At 46.5% G+C, this 17,623-nt stretch overlaps 1 protein-coding gene across 1 annotated transcript in view; it reads left to right on the top strand.

Annotated features, from left to right (window-relative positions):
• LOC311246714 (NACHT, LRR and PYD domains-containing protein 3-like) overlaps positions 1-10,657 on the top strand; it is a 59,109-nt gene extending 48,452 nt beyond the window's left edge. The window contains exons 14-15 of the mRNA XM_084336934.1: positions 761-902; positions 8,138-10,657. Of these exons, the coding sequence (XP_084193060.1) occupies positions 761-902; positions 8,138-8,466 (471 nt within the window). The 3' untranslated portion in view covers positions 8,467-10,657. The remainder of the gene's footprint in view (positions 1-760; positions 903-8,137) is intronic.
• The last annotated feature ends 6,966 nt before the right edge of the window (positions 10,658-17,623 follow it).

Raw genomic sequence — 17,623 nt, 5'->3', positions numbered from 1 at the left:
CCTATCACAGCCGGGCAAATGAAGATCCGTCAGACAGCATACAACAGGACATACAATCATTTATACATCAAACTACCATAATACATATTTGTAAGGGAATATTACTTTGAGCTCATTTACAAGCTCTCATTTAAAAAATGCATGTTTTTGGATCATTTGGAATGAGGACCATGTATGATTATGTGGAATAAGTGTAATTTATGGCAATAGGGAACACAGACTAAATTCTGCATTTATTCTGTGTAATTGTACATGGGTTGTGTCTAAGCGGTCCTCATTCGAAGCGATCAAAATTCATTAGTGCATCATTAACTCATTGAGCGCCACGCTCTTTTCCCATCTGTACTGCCTGGCGCCAGTTTCTTTTTTACCATTTTCACGATATTTCACGATCTTTGCGGAGCTATTGTATATTATAGCTATGGAGACAATAGTATATATAATAGGCTCATTTGACAGACACTATTTAAATTTTATAGTCCAACATGTAAAGAAAGAGTTTGTTTCTACATACCCTCGTTCGTTCACAATCCCAAGATAAACATTGCCCTGTTTCAAAATAATCCAGGCTGGTTTTCTAGATTGTGAGATAAAGTGTGTTTTTTGCAGCGTATGCGCAAATCTTGCGGCTGCTCGCTTGAAACCTATATTATTGCCAGGTGAAAGGTAAACACATGACCTTGAGTTAAGGAATATTAATTTATATAAAGAAATCTTAATGGTTTTGGTCTATTGCAATTGCTTTGTCATCTGTTCTTAGAGTGAGCTGTTTGATCTGAACTATGGACCAAATTTCCACCCTACATTTGAAGTGTTCCTGGAACCAAATGCAGATTATCTTGGCATGTCGCTAGAGAGTCTGCATGGGAGGATTCCTTGGCTTCGGAGAATTGACCTGACAGGTAAACCTGTACTCCTTGAATGGAAGGATCAAAATTATCACTTAAACAAAATGTTCAGTTATAGTTTGATTCGTAGAATTGCAGTCATATCTACAGTGTCAGTAAATAATAATGTATTCTTAACTCTATATAACTGAGCATCTGATAATGACACGGTTCATATTCTTTGCACAACACTGCACAATTGCACAGCCCTGTTCTGTATCATTAAGGGGTTCCGCTTGGCATCACTCATGCACTCCCTCGCGTACGTGCATGCGCACTGAATAAATTCCACAAATGTACCTTTAATACCAGTATTAGTCTGACCACACCCCTCATCAGCTTACCTTCATAAGCAGGTGTGTGGTCACCTGCTCTCCTCCTTCTCGCTTTCACCACAAGGAAGTGCCTCGGTAGTACCCCACTTGACGTGTTGATTAGTTGAAAAGAGTTGTGACAAGTCTACATTGTGCTTAATTTTTTCTTCTCTCATATCTGTTGTAAAGAAAAAGTTTGGGTCATAATGTATTCTGCGGAGAGTAGACCCGCTAGACCTATTCTTCACCAGCGGTTCTCCATTCCCGCCTCCGTCGTGCGTTCTGGTGCTGGGCTGTTGCCACTTTCGTGGTTGCCGACCCAGCCCAGGAGACAGCCGATGGATAGTTTGCCTCTCAGAAGAGCCGAGGAGTCGGTGCCGTCGCTCCGGCGATGGCCTGATCTCGACTCTGGTTCTTCTGGTTCCAGGGAATCATCCGTTGGTGAACGGTCGGTTGTTTTGGAGCCGGAGGATTTGCGACGCAAACTTTTCGTGTCTGCCCGTTCACGTCGCAAGATGGTAGCATGCAGGCGCGAACGGCCTGGGTTTGGGGAACTGCTGGAGACCAGCGAGGATGCGTCCGGCTCTGGATTTCCGATGGAAACTGAGGAAGAGGCGGACGGATTCTTGTATGATGGTCCCGTGGAGGAGAGTATCCCTCCTCAGGAAACACCGGAGGGGGGAGAAATGGCTCCATGGGGCTCCCTGTTCGAGGATGTCGAGGAACCACCTTGGCCTCATCAGCAGGATGCCCTACTGTCGGCCACATCAGACTGTGGCTCCTTGACCAGTTGCAACCTGCTGCATGTGAGGGATGCGGGTTCGGTGGAGGAAGGTCCGCAGGGGGAACTGCAGGCTTTGTTTCCCGAGCTCATGGCGGTAGCCGCCGCCGCAAACGGCGTGCCGCTGCCGCTGCCATTGCCTGCACCTGTCCCTGATGATCTCATAGGTCATCGCTGGCAGCGTCGCCCAGTGAGAGGGGTGGACGTTGTCTACCCATTTTTCCCCTCAATGGGGGCCTATGTTCGTCAGGGTCAGGCGGTTTCCAACATCATGGGACTGACCCCCACCTACGTACCAGTTACGCGGGTGTCAGGGTTAGTCAAAGGTATGGGGGAGGGCGTGCCTCGGCTTGACAGTCCGATGGCCGCTCTCCTCTGTCCGGATATGGTGTGGGAACCCTTATGCAAGCCGGTCCTCCAGGGGAAATCGGCTAGGCGATTGGCTTATTGGGGTGACCAGTCATTCATCGCTGGTACACAATCGCTGGCTGCGGCGTCTAACATCGCCCACCTGGCTAGATTTGTATCGGGGATTATGACGGGCGGCACGGATCTGAACGAGGTAAAATGCGATCAGATCACCCAGGCGGCAGGAGCTGTCCTGCACCTTTCCCAGGTGCTGGCCATAGCCATGGGGAAAGTGCGCGCCCTGGCTACCCTGGGCCAGCGTCATCTTTGGCTGGAGCAGGCCCGTGTGCCGGAACGGAAGAGAGCCCCTCTTCTGACGCCCGCCCTCTCCGACGCTGGTCTGTTCGGGAAGGCCCTGCGGTTGATGACCTCAACATGCAGAGAGATGGCAGAGGAGAGATCCATCCTCCAACCCCATTTTCCGCCTCCCGTCCTTGCCGGTGGAGTCAGAAGGCTTCCGCGACGTCGAGCTGTCTCCGTCGCCCCTACCACTGCCTCCGCCGCCGCTGCTGGCCCTTCCAAGAAGGCCAGGAGAAGAGACGGCGCTTTTGCTACCGCCGGCCCATCCACGACCGGAGGAGACGGTAGGGAACGTCGTGACCAGCAGACTGTAACCTACCGTCCCTCCGGGGCTCCTCGGGGTGGCAAGACTCGAGCGGCGCGAGGTGGCAGACGCCGCTGAGAGTGACTTTTCCCCTCTGTGTCCCCTCTCCTTTACACCCTCCCCGGCCCCTCTATGATTTTGTGCCTTAAAACATTATGATAAATAAAGAAGTTCCCCGACATAAGGGGGACTATGTTTTGGCCGAACAAACTGTGTGTTTCTTCAACAATTCATATGGTGGGGTTGTGTAAATATGAATCTGCACTTTTACGTTGTGAGATGAGTCGTGTTGTGTTACGAGGTTAAGCAAGGTCTGCAACATACACTCAGTAATAGGTTCTATTAGCTTGATGCTCCACATGCAGGTAGAAACTGGTGTTATTCCATTGCTTGAACTAAGTATATGTGTCTCACAATGCTGTGTTGTTAAGTTGCAGTAATACTCGTACACGCACGTTCCACGGCCTAGCCGTTACTCTCGGTCAGCGTTTTTTGCTATGTACGACATTGAATCCTGTAGGATTCACACACATGCGACTTGTTTTTGTTGTAAATCCTGTTCACATTTTGTGGGTAGCGGGCATTGTATTAGCTTACGCTATACATTAGCATTCTACCGGAGGTTTTCAAAATGGCTACGGTTGTTTTCTGTGTGTAGGGAACGAAGGGTTTTTTGTGAGGGGGTGTCGAATAAACCCCTCCTTCCCACTTGATTGGTTTAGGGGATTTTTATCTCTTCTGCTGAGCCAGTCAGGGCCGAGCCGGTGAGACGTCTTGGCGGGGGGGGGGGGGGGGGGGGGAGGGTTATCCTGCCAACTCCTATTACAGAGAGGAGTCAAAAAGGCAGCATTTCCCCCCGTCATAGCGGTGTTGCTATGGCGATGCCTTCCATGAGTTGGGCTGTCTTAAGGTGTCGAGTTAGAGCGTAGGGCTCACGGGTCTGCTGCGCTCGATTTATGTAAACCTGAGTCAGTTGGTCACGTGACTCACGGTTTGCATGTCTTTCTCATGACTACCACTTGTGTGGGAAGGTTTTCTGGGAGGGTCTAGTCTTTACTCTCCGATTAAAGAAGAGTGACTGGATGTAAAATCATATGAAAACGGGTTTTTTACTCCCAGCTGTGCAGTTGGGTTCATACGGGCGATGCTTCTTCTTTATTATTATAAAGAGTTGGATGTGTCTAGATGAATTGGAAATGGGGGCCCCTGATGGAAACAAGACTAACGTCTTTCTCAGGTCTGCCTCCCCTTACCGATTGTGTGTTTTGAGCCGTACTATGTTGTACCCTTTCTGCAATCTGTTGGTTAAAGTTTTCATTCATTCATTCATGGAGTTGGTTGCATCCCGCCCTCTTGTCGTTCCCCTGGGCGTCTTGGGGATTCAATAAGATGGTCTAAATAGCCTATTATTGATGTGGATATGCCCAATGCACACATAGTGCTAACTCAGGATGTTCTGTTGGACATTAGGTAACTGACTGGCGCGCCTTGATTGCTTGGGGTTAAAACAGCGTTTTTATAAAGCAATCGGGATGGGGGTTTTTCCTCTTCCGACGCCCTGTGTGGTTGTCGACGGGTTCTCGTTCATATCAGGGGATGATGACGGAATGGATCTGAACATATGTGGAAGGGTCTCACGCCCTGGGGGTGGGCTGCCGGGCGCGGTTCGCACCGGAACGTCTGAGTGGCGCCTTCTTTTTATGTTTAAGATCAACACGCATATCTGCCCCTTCTCCTGGAGTTGGCATGTCGGCGTGGTTAGGGCACGGGACTGGTTCTGGTCACGCTGGTCCGGATCAGTTGAACCCGTTGTCCGCCGGGGATGCAGATCTGCTGTTCTGGTACCCTGAGGGACTTGGCTTTTTTCAGGGGGAAAAATGCTAGGTCGGTCCGGGTGTCACAGGGTTGGGCGCTATGGAACCCTTGTTGGGTACATTGTATTCTACTCTGTCGTAATGGCTTACGGCTGTGCCGGCCTGTACGCGTCCGATCTCGTCGGATCTCGGCCGCCATACAGGTTGGTCTTGGTTAGTACTTGGTTGGGTGACCTCCTGGGAATACCAAGTACGGTGCTGGGGCTGGTTTTCCATTCTTACGCTCTTCTCTTACGCATGGCGAAGAGGGGCCTGTTGGGGTGGTCTTGACCTCCTCGGGGGACCCTGTGCTCCCCGTATCACCGGGCCCGGTCCGAGGTAATGTTTCGTTGACCTGTAGGCCCGGGATAACCCTGTTGGAAACTGGAACACGGGCTGCGGCAGCGCAGGTGTGTTTTGGGTTTTTTTCCTGAGGGGTTATGGGACCAACCACCGCATGGGGTAACACCTGGGTGGTTGGTTCTCTGGTGTATTGCTGCGGTGTCAACTCCCGGGTTAACCGGTTTGAGGGTGCCCCTGCACGTTCATGACGTCTGCCAATCGTGTCAGCCTTCTCTGCCTCGACCCCTATGGGTGGGTTTTTTTTAGATGGAGCCTTGGTCATGCAACTACGCCAGCATACGCCCCTTCCGCCGGGGCGGCTGTGTTCAGCTGTCCTTTCTGGCGCCTGTCTCGTCCGCAGTCTCCGGGCTAGGGTTCACAGCCTGTTGCCTGGTTTTCCTCGGTGCGCTGCCTGCTTCCGTTGGTTAACCTTTTTGTGTGCTTACGGCCATGCTGACTGCCTGTTGCAGGGGCAGTGTGCCAGGCAGTGTAGGCAGTGTACTATCGGGGAGGACTGGGCCCGCTCGGCTGAGGGGCCTTTGTCCGAATACGCTGGCGATGTGGGGGGCGGGGCACTGCGTGCCCACCTGGTGGGGTCTTGATGCTGGCATCATGGACTTCTCCGGGCCCCCGTTCCAGGGGGTCCAGTCCCTTTGGTGGGTCTGGGTCTTCCTTCACGCTCCGCTGCTACGGCCTTGCCACGGGGTTGGGTTTGCCCTTGACCCCGTGATTCTGGGGGCAGTAACGAGGTTGTTTCCTCCGTTCGTTCCCGGGTGGCATGCGGGTTGTGCGTGTGTGTAGTCGTGGGGTCAAGCCACGGTCTGCTCACCCTGTGCGTTGAGTTGCTTGAGTGCCTCTTCGCACGGTCGGGTCCGTCGCCCTCCCGGTAAACCTCTAATAGGGGGGGTGCCCTCCATTAGGGGGGGTCGGGGGGGCTCGGCCCTCCCTGTTCTGTTGGTTGTGGGGGGCCTTCAGCGGGGTGTATTTGTCGGCCAGTGGCTCCGCTTGGCCTCCCTTTGTGCATGAGTGATGCCAAGCGGAACCCCTTAATGATACAGAACGATAGGTTATGACTATAACCAAGTTCTGTTAATTAGGGGTGACGCTTGGCATCCGACGCCGCTGCAGCCCTTGACCTCACCTTGTGGTGAAAGCTTGGGTAGGAGGAGAGCAGGTGACCACACACCTGCTTATGAAGGTAAGCTGATGAGGGGTGTGGTCAGACTAATACTGGTATTAAAGGTACATTTGTGGAATTTATTCAGTGCGCATGCACGTACGCGAGGGAGTGCATGAGTGATGCCAAGCGTCACCCCTAATTAACAGAACTTGGTTATAGTCATAACCTATCGTTACCAGTGATGGGAGTAACGGCGTTAGTTTTTTCAGTAACGAGTATTCTAACGGATTACTCTTCCAATCTTAACCCATTCTCCGCCAATCACGCCTTAAGGCGTGTTTGAGATCAATATTTCATATTTTCATCATGGTATTCATATTTCACCCACGGAGTCTTGGCTGATGCTGTCTGAGCCAGCACAACTCTGCAACGCTTCAATACTGCCACCTGGTGGCCGATTGGCGAGTTGCCAAACCGGAAGTGCCCGTTGGAGCTCGGTCCGTCCCCTAATTTCGTCCGGCCACTCGTTTATCGTCCCGGGGCTCAATACAGACACTGTGGATATGGATCTTTGCCATAACTCAATAATCAACATGATTTGGACGTGTATTAGTAATATACAAACCGGAAATGGATCGCATCGATCAACATCACATAATTGGGATCTGTTTGCTCCACTCTCATCGCCCAACGCTACGAGGAGACTGATGTGAGTTTCAGCGTTTTTCTTTATCATTTTCGATACAAACTGCTCTGATCAATATATCACCCATACTACATAAATCATTTAACGTCGGTCATTGAATTATAAACGACCCCCCCCCCCCCCTCCGTTCACCCGCAGATGATCAGTCATGACGTTTAGGACCATGTACAGTTGACATTTTTAATATAGCATGGATCGGTATCAAACTGCATTTGATAATCTAATATATGCATTTATGCCTATATCTATATATGAAATACTGCAGAAAACGATAAAAACATATTTATACTCTAGACGGTATTTTAGTATGAATGTGTGAATGAAAAAGTAAAACGTTCCTACATCCTGAACGATAGATAATTGATGTTGAATGGGCCATAGTAATGTCAATTTAGCAATACAATTAAAAAAGTTATAGCCCTGCAAAGAAGATCTCCATAGACAAATAGCGCTGGCAGAGGATGGTTTAGGATGATCAAAGTGGTGGCAGAGAATGGGTTAATAACGCTGTTACCGTTACTGCAAAAAAATGCGGCGCGTTACTATGAATGAAGCTCTTTTTTTTCATCAGAAAGGTCTCTGCGCCGAGAGGCATTCTGTCCTTCTCAGCCAACCTCAGCGCGCGATTGGCTGAGGTTGAGTAAAATGTCATGGTAAGCCAATCAGAGGTAGAGGTGGGCGGGTGTCTAAAGCATCCAGAGTCTGACACACAGCGTGACAACACAAGCGATCAGTCAGCGTGAGACCGCGGTCCATGGAGTGTACGTTTTGAGCCCAAATAATCCAAAACGAATCCAACGAACAACACGAGCGACTCAGTCAGCGTGAGACCGCGGGTCCATGAGCGTTTTTTGTTCACTCTTGTTGTGTTGCAGCGCAGGGCACTATACAGTAGTGGAGGCTACTGCTGACAGCCTTATCAACAGTGCTGCACTTCCTGGTTTAATAGCACAGTCTGGTGCTCAGAGATATATATCTGTATGTCATGCATGTCTTAAATGTCATGATTAGATTAGTTTAGATGATTAGATTCTTATATCTGTGTCATGTATGTCATAAAAAAAAACTGGTGACTGAATTAATTTGTGCTTAGCTGGTTTCTTAATAAAAGTCTTTGTCCAGATTGTCTTCTAGATGATGTTCCAAGTGGACAAAATGTGCAGACACAGATTCTCTCATCAGAGAAGAAACTGCTTTCCGTGAGGACGGAGTTCATCAAGAGAGTGTCCGATCCTGTTCTCAACAGCTTGCTGGATGGACTTCTCGCACAGCGTGTCATCAATGACGAAGAAATGGAGTCTGCAAAGGAGAGAATCAGGCAAGAGAAAGCACGGGACGTCATTGACATGGTTAGACGAAAAGGAACCAAATCAAGTTGGATAATGTTACAATTGCTTCATCAGTTGGATTCTAACCTATATGAACAACTGAACTTGATGAACTTGTTCTGACACGGAAATGAGAAAGCATTTGTTAATGATGATGACACCTGTCTAGAAGACCGGATTGGTAGAGTGATTCACATAGTGAAACAGACAGGGATTCAGCCTGGTATTCCTGCTCTTTATGACAGAGGGATACTGTATTAAACAAACACTGGTATTTGTTAATTGTTAAGGCCCTTATTGGGAAGCTACTTCCTTATACTACATTATTGGAAAGGAATTCTGGAACCTATGGAACCCGTTCTAGTAACTGGCTGGTCCTTAACACTTTGCATGCCACGCCCGAGATTTCTCGGGTTTACCCCCTGCGGGTTGAATGCCCACTCACGAGAATTCTCGTATTTTCTCTTTTTTTTTTTTTTAGCGATCTGAAAGCATATTTCATCAACCAAGTCTACCGTTGGAAATTCAGCTACCTCAGGCGCTCAGATGTGAAAAAAGCGCCCCCTATCGTCTCCCAGGTGGTAATTCACCCTTTTGGATTGAACTCAATGAAAATGAGAAAAAAAAAACCGCACTCCACATTTTACTTCTCACTCACGCAGCCGGCATCTACCAGCTTCATGCTGGACTCTCGGAGCCGCGGGGAATATGTGTTTTACTGTATACACGGTGAATCAATAAAAAGATCGATTTTTTCGAATGGCGATCAGGAATTGGAATAATCCATTTGGATACCATCTGATCTCAGGTAAGGAATCTATGTTACAAGTCTAAGGATAATCAGACTCGTTTTCACGGATATATAAGCTTTTATGTGATTATGTGATATGGCTGTTTGACTATGCGCGCCGTCAGGAAATAGGAGAAGCGATTTTCAGCGCGCGCCACGAGCGTGCACATATACTATCGATAATCTAGCGTTTATTTGAAAACGATTCATAAATAGGCCGAACAATGACAACGTTCTAGAATATTCCAGTAAAAGGCGATCATCATGGAAACCTCTTTTCTCCATGAAAACGAGGGTTTTTCTAAATGCTATGAAACGGAAATGAACCGATAAAAAAAAAATCTGCTTCGACAATGTTGACTGGAAATAGGTCATTGATAATGCAACGGGCAGATTAGACACATAATTTAAAACATAGATTAGGCGATATTAACGTTAACATTGAAGTGGCCTTGGGCATTCAAGGGGGTAAAAAGGAATTAAGCTTGGGCAAGTGTTAAGGTCTCGTTGAGTTTGCTCAGAACAGGGTAAATCTGCATTTTGCTATGATGCCCCTCTAGCTCATGGAATTAACTCAACAGTCCTTAAAGCTTGTGGTTCAAGTCAAGTCAAGAGTTTTAATTGTCACGGCATACAAGTATACAATGAAATGCGGGTGGTCTTGCCTGCAACGATGTGCAATACAGTGGTACAACATATAATAGAATCCAATAAAAAAACAACATTGTGCAATAAACAGGTAACAGGTAACATGGTGTGACATCTCGGTATCTGTACAACTCTGTTGCAGAGTTTAAGACCTTGATCTCCAACATTTGTCAATCAAGTTCTACCCGTTTTAATTTATTTGTTATCCTTACTTTTTGCCTCATCTTATTGTTCTGATTTTATATGCTTTTTTGTTGCTTTGCTTATTTCTGTATGTACACTTGACGTGACTGTAAACGAGGGAAAACTCTGTTGCCTTTCGAGTTTAAATAAAGGTTTGAAATTTGATTATTATGGCTTCATTGGCTTACTACTAATAGTATTTCAATTTGTACTGTATTTTGGGGGAAATGTTTGAATGGCTGAATAAATTGGTTTAAATGTATAATCTGTTACAAATGGGAAGCTGGGACCGTTATCAGGTAAACATGAACCGAGGAGGAATCTTGTGACAAATAGTTATGCATAGTGAATGTATACCATTTTTAAAGTAAAAAATATTCAAGTTAACTGATCTTGTGGAATTCAAACGGCACAAATAATGTATAAAGCAAAAGGTAATGTACTTCCAGGAAACATTAAAAAACTGTTCTTTGATAGAGAGGGGGTTATAATCTGAGGGGAGAACTAAATTAAAAAAAATCTTAGTGTACGTACTACCAGGAAAAGTCATTGCATTTCAATATGTGGAATGAAACTGTTTAGATTTTTATAAAATTGTCTTCATGTTTTACATATATCTTTTTTATGTTTTACATATGTGTATATATATATATTTGTTTTGTAAGGATTTAAATCAGTAAGGAATTACATTAATTTTGAGTAGTGGAAAAGGGGTAGGATTAAATAAGTACTTCTTCCTACTCCTTTTCGAACATGTAAATTGATTAATAGATCAATGATTAGTTTGTTTTATTTGTTCGAAATAAAGATTTCAAATCGAATGTATTCTCTATACAGTGATCTATAAGGGTTTAGTTGTATAGATAATGTACTGTATACACTCATGTACAGTATGTAGGCTATACTGGCGCTGCACTGATGGCTGCCTTTCTGATCGCTCCGTCGAGACTGTGCTTTCTTTTGTTAATTTTTATAGTATTAGGAGTTTTATTTGCACCAACTGTTGGTGCATTATATGTGTATGACCGTCAGTCAATCATTGACATTGGATTAAGGAAAATTTACCGTTTGGATTGCTCTCTGGATCGGATCGCTGAACAGCAGAAATGGCCTGCCGAGATCCTTTGTTGTGGCCATGGCCAAGACCAGGAGAAGCCGCCGCGAAGACGTGGAAAGAGAGCCGGGGTCCGAAACAGACTGAGGTCCAAACGACACAGAACCACATTGCCCAGCATATTGTTGGCCAATGTGCAATCGATAGGAAATAAACTGGATGACATCAGAGCACGGATCCAATTCCAGAGGGACATTCGGGATTGTAATGTCCTCTGTTTCACAGAAACTTGGCTGAGTCCAGATGTCCCGAATCACGCAATAGAACCGGCAGACCACTTCTTCGTTCTCCGCAAGGACCGGACGGCAGAAGAGTCACTAAGGGCGAAGGGAGGCGGCATTGCCTTCATGATAAACAAGGAGTGGTGCGATTTAGGCAACACAAAGGAACTGTCTAACCACTGCTCCCCAGACCTGGAGTTTATCACGATAAAATGTCGACCCTTCTTCCTCCCAAGAGAGTTAACGTCCATCATCCTCATCGGAGTGTACATTCCACCACACGCGAACACTGGGGTCGCACTTTCAAAACTTCACGACGAGGTAAACAAACTCCAGGCAGCTAATGTTGACGCTGCCATTTTGGTTTTGGGTGATTTCAACAGCGCGCGTCTTAAAAAGGTGCTGCCGAATTTCTATCAGCATGTGACCTGTCCCACCAGAGGCGAGAACATATTAGACCATGTATACTCGCAATTTAAGAATGGGTACAAGTCACAGGCTCTTAGTCCATTCGGTAAAAGCGATCACGCCGCAATATTTCTTTTGCCAAAGTACAAACAAAGTCTCAAGCGAACGCCGGTGGTCTCGCGAGAGGTTAAGCGTTGGGCCGTGACGTCAGAGGAGTCACTCCAAGCTGTACTGGAATGCACAGACTGGAGTGTATTCCGTGATAACACAGCCAATATTAACGAATACACCGAAACGGTGATTGACTATGTCTGTACTCAGGTAGAAGAAACAATCCCCTCCACCAAAATTAAAATCTACCCAAATCAAAAGCCCTGGGTAGACAAATCCGTCCGTGAGGCTCTGAAAGTGCGCACATCAGCATACAACACCGGGCTGGTGACAGGCAACATGGAAGAACACAAGATGGCAAGATACAACGTCAGGAGAGCAGTAATGGAGGCAAAACGGCGTTACAGGGATAAAGTTGAACTTCAGTTTGAACAGGCTGACTCTAGAGGCATGTGGCAGGGCCTCAGAACAATGACAGACTACAAAGGCACCCCCCTCAAACTGAACAGTGACATCTCCTTAGCAAATGATCTCAATTCCTTCTATGCGAGGTTTGAGGCTGTGAATAACAACACCAGCCTACAAACCACGGCAATGGGGGGGGGGGGGGGTCTGCTGATGGAGACTCAGTGTTCAGGGTAACAGAGCATGAGGTGAGACGGATCTTTAAAAAAGTGAATATCAGGAAGGCAGCAGGACCGGACGGCATCCCCGGCCGCGTCCTAAAAGTCTGTGCCGACCAACTGGCCCCGGTATTCACTGACATCTTCAACCTGTCCTTGGAACAGGCTGTCATCCCCACCTGTCTGAAGAAGTCCACCATCATCCCTGTACCCAAAAAATCTACTCCCGCTTGCCTCAACGACTACCGCCCTGTAGCCCTCACCTCCATAGCCATGAAGTGCTTTGAGAAGCTAGTGAAGGGCTACATCTGTTCCTCCCTCCCCATCAACCTGGACCCTCTGCAATTTGCATATCGCCCCAACAGGTCCACGGAGGACGCCATAGCCCATGTGCTGCACACAGCAGCATCACACCTGGACAAGAGGCAGGGGAACTATGTGAGAATGCTGTTCATCGACTACAGCTCAGCATTCAATACCATAGTCCCCTCCAAACTCATAGCCAAGCTCAGGGACCTGGGCTTGAACTATGACCTGTGCCAGTGGGTCTTGGACTTCCTGACGGGCAGACCCCAGGTGGTAAGAGCCGGCAACTGCACCTCCTCATCCATCACGCTCAACATAGGGGCCCCCCAGGGCTGTGTTCTGAGCCCCCTCCTCTACTCCCTGTACACACATGACTGCGTAGCACAGCGGAACAACAACACCATCATCAAATTTGCTGATGACACAGTAGTGGTGGGCCTGATCTCTGCCAACGACGAAAGGGCCTACCTGGAAGAGGTAGAGAACCTGTCACAGTGGTGTCAGGAGAACTGCCTCTCCCTGAACGTCAGCAAAACAAAAGAGATGATTGTGGACTTCAGGAGGTCGGGGGTCAAGGACTACAGCCCCCTCAGCATCGACGGGGCACCGGTTGAGAGAGTGAACAGTTTCAAGTACCTCGGAGCCCACATATCCGAGAACTTGACATGGACCACACACATTGACAGTGTTGTGAAGAAGGCACGACAACGCCTCTACTTCCTCAGGCGCCTAAGGAAGTTCCAAGTCAGTCAGAAGATCCTTAGGAACTTCTACTCATGTACAATAGAGAGCATCCTGACCGGCAACATCACCTCCTGGTTTGGGAATAGCACTGCACAAGACCGTAGCAGACTACAAAGAGTGACACGTTCAGCCGAACGCACAATTGGAGGGGGGCTTCCCACCCTCCAGAACATTTACAACAAGCGGTGCAAGGGGAAGGCTAAGAGAATTATTAAGGACTCGAGCCACCCGAACAACTGCCTCTTTGAACTGCTGCGGTCAGGCAAGCGATACCGGAGTCTTAAGGCGAGCACAGAAAGACTCAGAAGAAGCTTCTATCCCCAGGCCATCAGGCTGCTAAACGAACAATAATCGCTAAACGAACAATAATCACTATGCAACAACCATCAAATGCACACAGCACACACACCCACACGCACACACTCACTCAAACAAACAACACACTGCAGCACCCATTCTCCACACTTTAGATCACAAAAACACACTTACACTTTATATTTATTGATAAAGGATTTGCACTACAACTCGTACACCTACTGTGAATTGTACCTAAATTGCACCTCGTCCCATTTCTCCATTTCTGCCTTGCACTATATAGTATTGTATATTAGTACACTGCACAGTATTGTATATTGTATGGTAACTACGTCTCTTTTTTTACTTCTAATTTTACTATGTTTTTATTTCATACTCATCTTGTCTTGCACAGTCTCTGGAGCGCAACAGTAAGAAGCATTTTGTACAAAAGTATTCTGTACTTCTGTATGACAACTATTAAAGAAACTTGAAACTTGAAACTTGATATACAGTATAATTGTGTAATTGTATGGTTAATGTACTGTATTGCTAGTACTCAGATCGTAGACATCTTGGTTCCAAACAGGTGATTGTAATCAAATAGCAGGTGAATATCATTAACAACCTTGGCCAATGAGCTGCTGCATTGTGCCATATTGTATGTCAAAACACATCATGAGAATACTGAATATAAATGTATATAATTCTGAGGCAATGTTACTGCTTCCTGGAAATTAGTCCTCACTTTTCTTATGGTCAGGGTGTTTGTTTACATTTACCTGTGGTGGAACCGGACTCATCCAATATGGTTGTAGAAGGATCTTCATAAAATAGGTTTAATAGTGAAACGCATAGTACAAATGTAACCTTAATGGTTGACTATATAGAAACTGCGCCACTCTCTGTTAAGGGGAGAGACCCTCATTCATTGTTACACATTTATGTTCTGAGTTCCCAGACCACACAGGGTTTCTAATAAAATAACAGGCGTACAACAGGTTTTTGTATTCCCAAGATTTGACACATTAAAATAAAAACACTAAAAAGGGATCATACCCAACTGGACCAATCTAGACCACCATTACTAGTAATTAAACATCACTGCACTGCTGGATAAAATACACAATAAAATAAAGCGGTCAGATGGCAGAGGTAAAAATGGAAACTAATTAAAACTCTACAAAAATTACTTGACGCACAGAGAAGTTAAAAAGAGGAAAAACAGTGGCTGCCCTACACGCCGTGTCGGTCCAGCCTAGAAATACAAACAATTGTTAACATGTAATACTGAATGTGCCACACAAACGCATCAATTAACAATTAAAATGTCACGTCCACCTCAAGCTCCCAATTGCCAGCCAGCAACTGTGCTCCCAGACACCAGGATCAGGCACGTGCACACATAGAGGCCAAGGGGTGCCTGAGCACCTGCCTTTTTGAGCCTCATCAAAAAAGTGCCCTTTTTGAACTTTTTTTTTTTTTTTTTTTTTTTTTTTTTTACCGTTACGCATATAGACTGCCCTTCCAACTGAAAAATGTCAGGATATAATCAAAATATTAGGTAAAGAGAGAGATGCCCCATATTCCATTGCAGTTTGCACGGCCTCCTCAGCGTGCCTCTCCGCGGACCTATATATTTTATGCATAGCGTGGGTGGTGATGATGATGATGATAGAAACCGCTGTTGAATGCTGGTATTACACTTATTGAGGGACACGAAGAAGTCAAGTCCGATGGGATTTGGGAATCTCAAATACAAATCGGGATTGGAATAAAAAATGCATTTATATTAAACAATACAGAATATACAGCACTTCTTGGGGTCTGTAGGGTAAGCACTTATTCCCTCCCCCCTGAACATTTATGGAGATGTGTGGGCCTTTTAAGTCAGTGATAAAAGTGTCTTTCAAGGATAAGTGAGCTCCTGCACTGATTATTATAGTTCAATATTCAATATTTGATCACCAAAAACCCCCAAAAAGCATAAAAAGGGGGCTCCCCGCCCGGAAAGGGCCCTTGAAAATCGCCTGCGCGCGCTACGTGCGCTCGGTTTATATATACACACAAGTGTAGTGCCCTTTTCAGCCTTTGAGCACCTGCCCCTCTAAAGTCCTGTGCACGTCCCTGCCTGCAGGGGTGGTAGTGCAATACCCGTGGTACGCTCGGCTGAGCGCACCACTCTCTGTAGGGCCTTCTTGTCCTGTGCCGTGCTGTTTCCATACCAGGCAGTGATGTTTCCAGTCAAGATGCTCTCTACAGCTCCGGAGTAGAAGGACTGGAGTATCTTCCCCGATACTCTGAACTTCCTTAACTGTCTCAGGTGGTAGAGGCGCTGCTTCGCCTTCTTTACGACTGAGTCTATGTGTGTTGTCCATGTCAGGTCCTCTGAGATGTGGACCCCCAGGTACTTAAAGCTGCTCACCCTGTCCCCGGTGGCCCCGTTTATCCTCAGTGGTGTGTGTGTCTCCTGCTGTCCTCTCCTATAATCCACGATCAGCTCCTTGGTTTTACCAATGTTCAGGAGCAGGCTGTTGTTGTGCTTAGTTCTGCTTAGTATCACATAGTTCAATATTCAATATTTGATCACCAAACCCCCCCCAAAAGCATAAAAAGGCCCCTCCCACCCAAAAATGTTCAATGTCCCAATGTTCAGGAGCAGGCTGTTGTTGTGCTTAGTTGTGCTTAGTATCACATAGTTCAATATTCAATATTTGATCACCAAACCCCCCCCAAAAGCATAATAAGGCCCCTCCCACCCAAAAAGGCCCCCCGAAAATAGCACAGGCCCAGTGCCCTTTTCAGCCTTTGAGCACCTGCCCCTCTAAAGTCCTGTGCACGTCCCTGCGTCCTACGCCAACTACACTGGCTTCCCATTAAACACAGCATAGACTACAAGATCCTCCTCCATACATTCAAGGCCATCCACAACCTCGCCCCTCCATACCTGTCCGACCTCCTCCACATCAACATTCCCACCCAGTCCCTCAGGTCTGCCTCCTCCATCAACCTGACCGTCCCCCCAGCCCGTCTGTCCCCATGGGGTCAAGAGCCTTCAGCCTTTTAATTGTTGTACGGCGACCTTGAGTGTCTTGAAAGGCGCCTTATAAATAAAATGTATTATTATTATTATTATAAAGACATATGGTCAGGCACTCTACTACTGGCCCCTGAGCAGCTAACACTGGAGCGGTTAAAGCTGAGGTGCCTTGCTCAAGGGCACAGCTAGCAGGCACGTGCACACATAGAGCCCAATGGGTGCACAAGCACCTGCCCTTTTGTGCCTCATAAAAAAGTGCCCTTTTTATGCCAATTATTTTTACCATTTTTTCTTTTTTACCTCCATATAGAGAGAGTGATCTGCAATCTGCTTGGGTTGGGGGTGCAATTCCTAACAGGCTCAACCATATGGATAAAAGTTCCCATATTATGTGCAAACTAAAAACAGATATTACATTACATTACACAAACTACAAACAGATATTACATTACATTACACAAACTAAAAACAGATATTACATTACATTACACAAACTACAAACAGATATTACATTACATTACACAAACTAATGCACCACCTTTGGCTGATAGTTCAGTTCAGTAATTTTTTATTTCGGGCTTTCGACACATAACAACGGTCATTCCATAAATCACCACACTTTTACCAGCTGCTATTGCAGCATTGTCCAATTGTCCGAAAAGGGCTAGGGAGAAGCACTAGGCTTGTCGGGCCCTACCCCTGAAGACTTACGCTTAAAAAAAAAAAAAAAAATTTTTACATACATACATAGTAGATACATATAGTACACATTTCAGTGCACACATATAGTACACATTA

This window comes from Notolepis coatsorum (genome assembly GCF_963971535.1).
Source record: "Notolepis coatsorum genome assembly, chromosome: 19".
In the NCBI taxonomy this organism is placed as follows: domain Eukaryota; kingdom Metazoa; phylum Chordata; class Actinopteri; order Aulopiformes; family Paralepididae; genus Notolepis; species Notolepis coatsorum.
Note: the sequence above shows the minus strand (reverse complement) of the source record. Positions and strands in the feature narration are given on the sequence as shown.